This window comes from Phaseolus vulgaris, chromosome 11 (genome assembly GCF_000499845.2).
Source record: "Phaseolus vulgaris cultivar G19833 chromosome 11, P. vulgaris v2.0, whole genome shotgun sequence".
NCBI lineage: Eukaryota > Viridiplantae > Streptophyta > Magnoliopsida > Fabales > Fabaceae > Phaseolus > Phaseolus vulgaris.
The window spans coordinates 32,794,655-32,796,480 of record NC_023749.2 but is presented as its reverse complement, the minus strand read 5'-3'; the positions used below and the strand labels follow the sequence as shown (position 1 = coordinate 32,796,480).

Here is a 1,826-nt window from a genome sequence, read left to right as displayed (position 1 = left end):
GCCCTTTGTCTAATCTGCAGTTATCACGAACTTTATCTGTAACCCTAACTCTTGATCTATACTTTGGCTTCGTCTAAGCGCTGCCCATTTTTTTTGGCGTATTTGTGTCTACTTCTGCTTCCTCTCCCATGCTGCGTGCGTTACCTCCGGCACTCCCCTCCATTGTTGGGTTTATTTTACCTGTACTGAGTGTCCACGCTTAAGGGGAGGCCTGCTCTGGGTGCCCTTAGCGTGTCTAACACTAGGGACAAAGTCGCGCTTTGGTGCCCACACCCATGGATAGGCTGGTATAACAGCGCCGTATCGTCCATGGAGTGTCTCAAACACCAAGGCGACTTGTCCCTTATCTCTTTGGTGCTTGGTGCCCATGCCTGAGGAGAGGCCTATTACAGCAGCGTCATATCGTCCTCAGGGTGTCTAAAAACACCAAGGCGAAGGCTCCCGTCCCACACCGGGGCTAGTTATTCATACTTGAGGAGGGGGCGTCCCAAAGGAATCCCTCAACCCCTGCTCAAGGACTAAAACTCCCGGATATTACCTTATCGAACATCTGATACCGGGGCTAGCTATTTATACCTGAGGAGGGGGCGTCCCGAAGGAATCCTTTAACCCCTGCCCAGGGACTAAGCTCCCGGATTTTGCCTTGTGTTGGACATACCTGTTATCTTGACCTCTAGGCGCATGCATGCGCTCTTACTACTTGCTTCGAATTCCGATGTCGTCTCCCCATTTGGCGATGCCTACATTCTGGCGACGCCCCACCTTGGCAGCGTTTCCTTTGGCGACATGTCATTTGGCGACGCCTGATCTTTGCGACGCCTAACCTCGGCGACGCTTGATCTTGGCGGCGCCTCGTCTTGGCGATGCCTTATCTTGGCAATGCCTGACGCTGCTTTGAGTCTTTGTCTTTTATCTCCTTAACCTTTGGTCTTACACTTCGAGCGAGAAGAGAAAAAACTGAGACAAAGTTTTCTCGAACTTCTTTTTTTACTTGGATGACCTCATTAAAAAACCCCCGAGAGGGAAAAAGAGTGTCCCCTTTACAAATCGTATTACATTACTCTCCACTAACATAACTCAACTAAAATAAAATTTCAAATTGGCCGCATTCCAACTGCGCGGAATTGGACCTCCTTCCAAAGTCTCTAGATTGTATGAACTATTCCCCTTGGCTTTGGTGATTCTGAAGGGTCCGGTCCATTTGGGAGACAATTTGTTCTCTAGCTCATATGGGTGAGCTTTCCTCATGACTAAGTCACCAACCTGGAATTGCCGGGGCTTCACCTTGGAGCAATACTGTCGCTCCACTCTTCTCTTAACTGCCTCAGCCTTTGTTCTTGCTTCTTCCCTGGCTTCGTCCAATAAGTCCAGATTCACTCGCCTCTCTTCGTTGGATTCTTCAGCCACAAAATTCTGGTAACGTGGCGAGCTCTCATGAATCTCGACTGGGATCATCGCGTCTGACCCATATACTAGACTGAAAGGCGTCTCCATGGTGGAAGATTGGGGCGTGGTGTGGTATGCCCATACAATCCTTGGCACTTCTTCTGCCCACGCCCCTTTAGCTTTCTCTAGTCTTCTCTTCAGCCCTCTCAGCAAAACTCTATTCGCTGACTCTACTTGCCCATTTGTCTGGGGGTGTTCGACTGATGCGAACACCTGCTTGATGCCTACCTCTGCGTACAGGTTTCTCAGCTGTTGGCTTGCAAACTGGGTGCCATTGTCGGATACCAGCCGCCTAGGCCCGCCGAAGCGACACACGATGTTCTTCCAAACAAACTGCTACACCTTGTGTGCAGTGATCTGGGCCACGGGCTCCGCCTCTA

General features: G+C 50.4%; 1 protein-coding gene across 1 annotated transcript; it reads right to left on the bottom strand.

Moving 5' to 3' along the window:
* Positions 1-1,077: 1,077 nt before the first annotated feature.
* LOC137805540 (uncharacterized) lies at positions 1,078-1,455 on the bottom strand. The gene has a single exon (XM_068605487.1). It carries the CDS (start codon positions 1,453-1,455, stop codon positions 1,078-1,080), a length of 378 nt encoding a protein of 125 aa, XP_068461588.1.
* Between the last annotated feature and the right edge of the window lie 371 nt (positions 1,456-1,826).

Bases quoted from the DNA above. Each gene is read 5' to 3' on its own strand.
- LOC137805540 (XM_068605487.1), bottom strand. From the start codon at position 1,455: ATGATCCCAGTCGAGATTCATGAGAGCTCGCCACGTTACCAGAATTTT.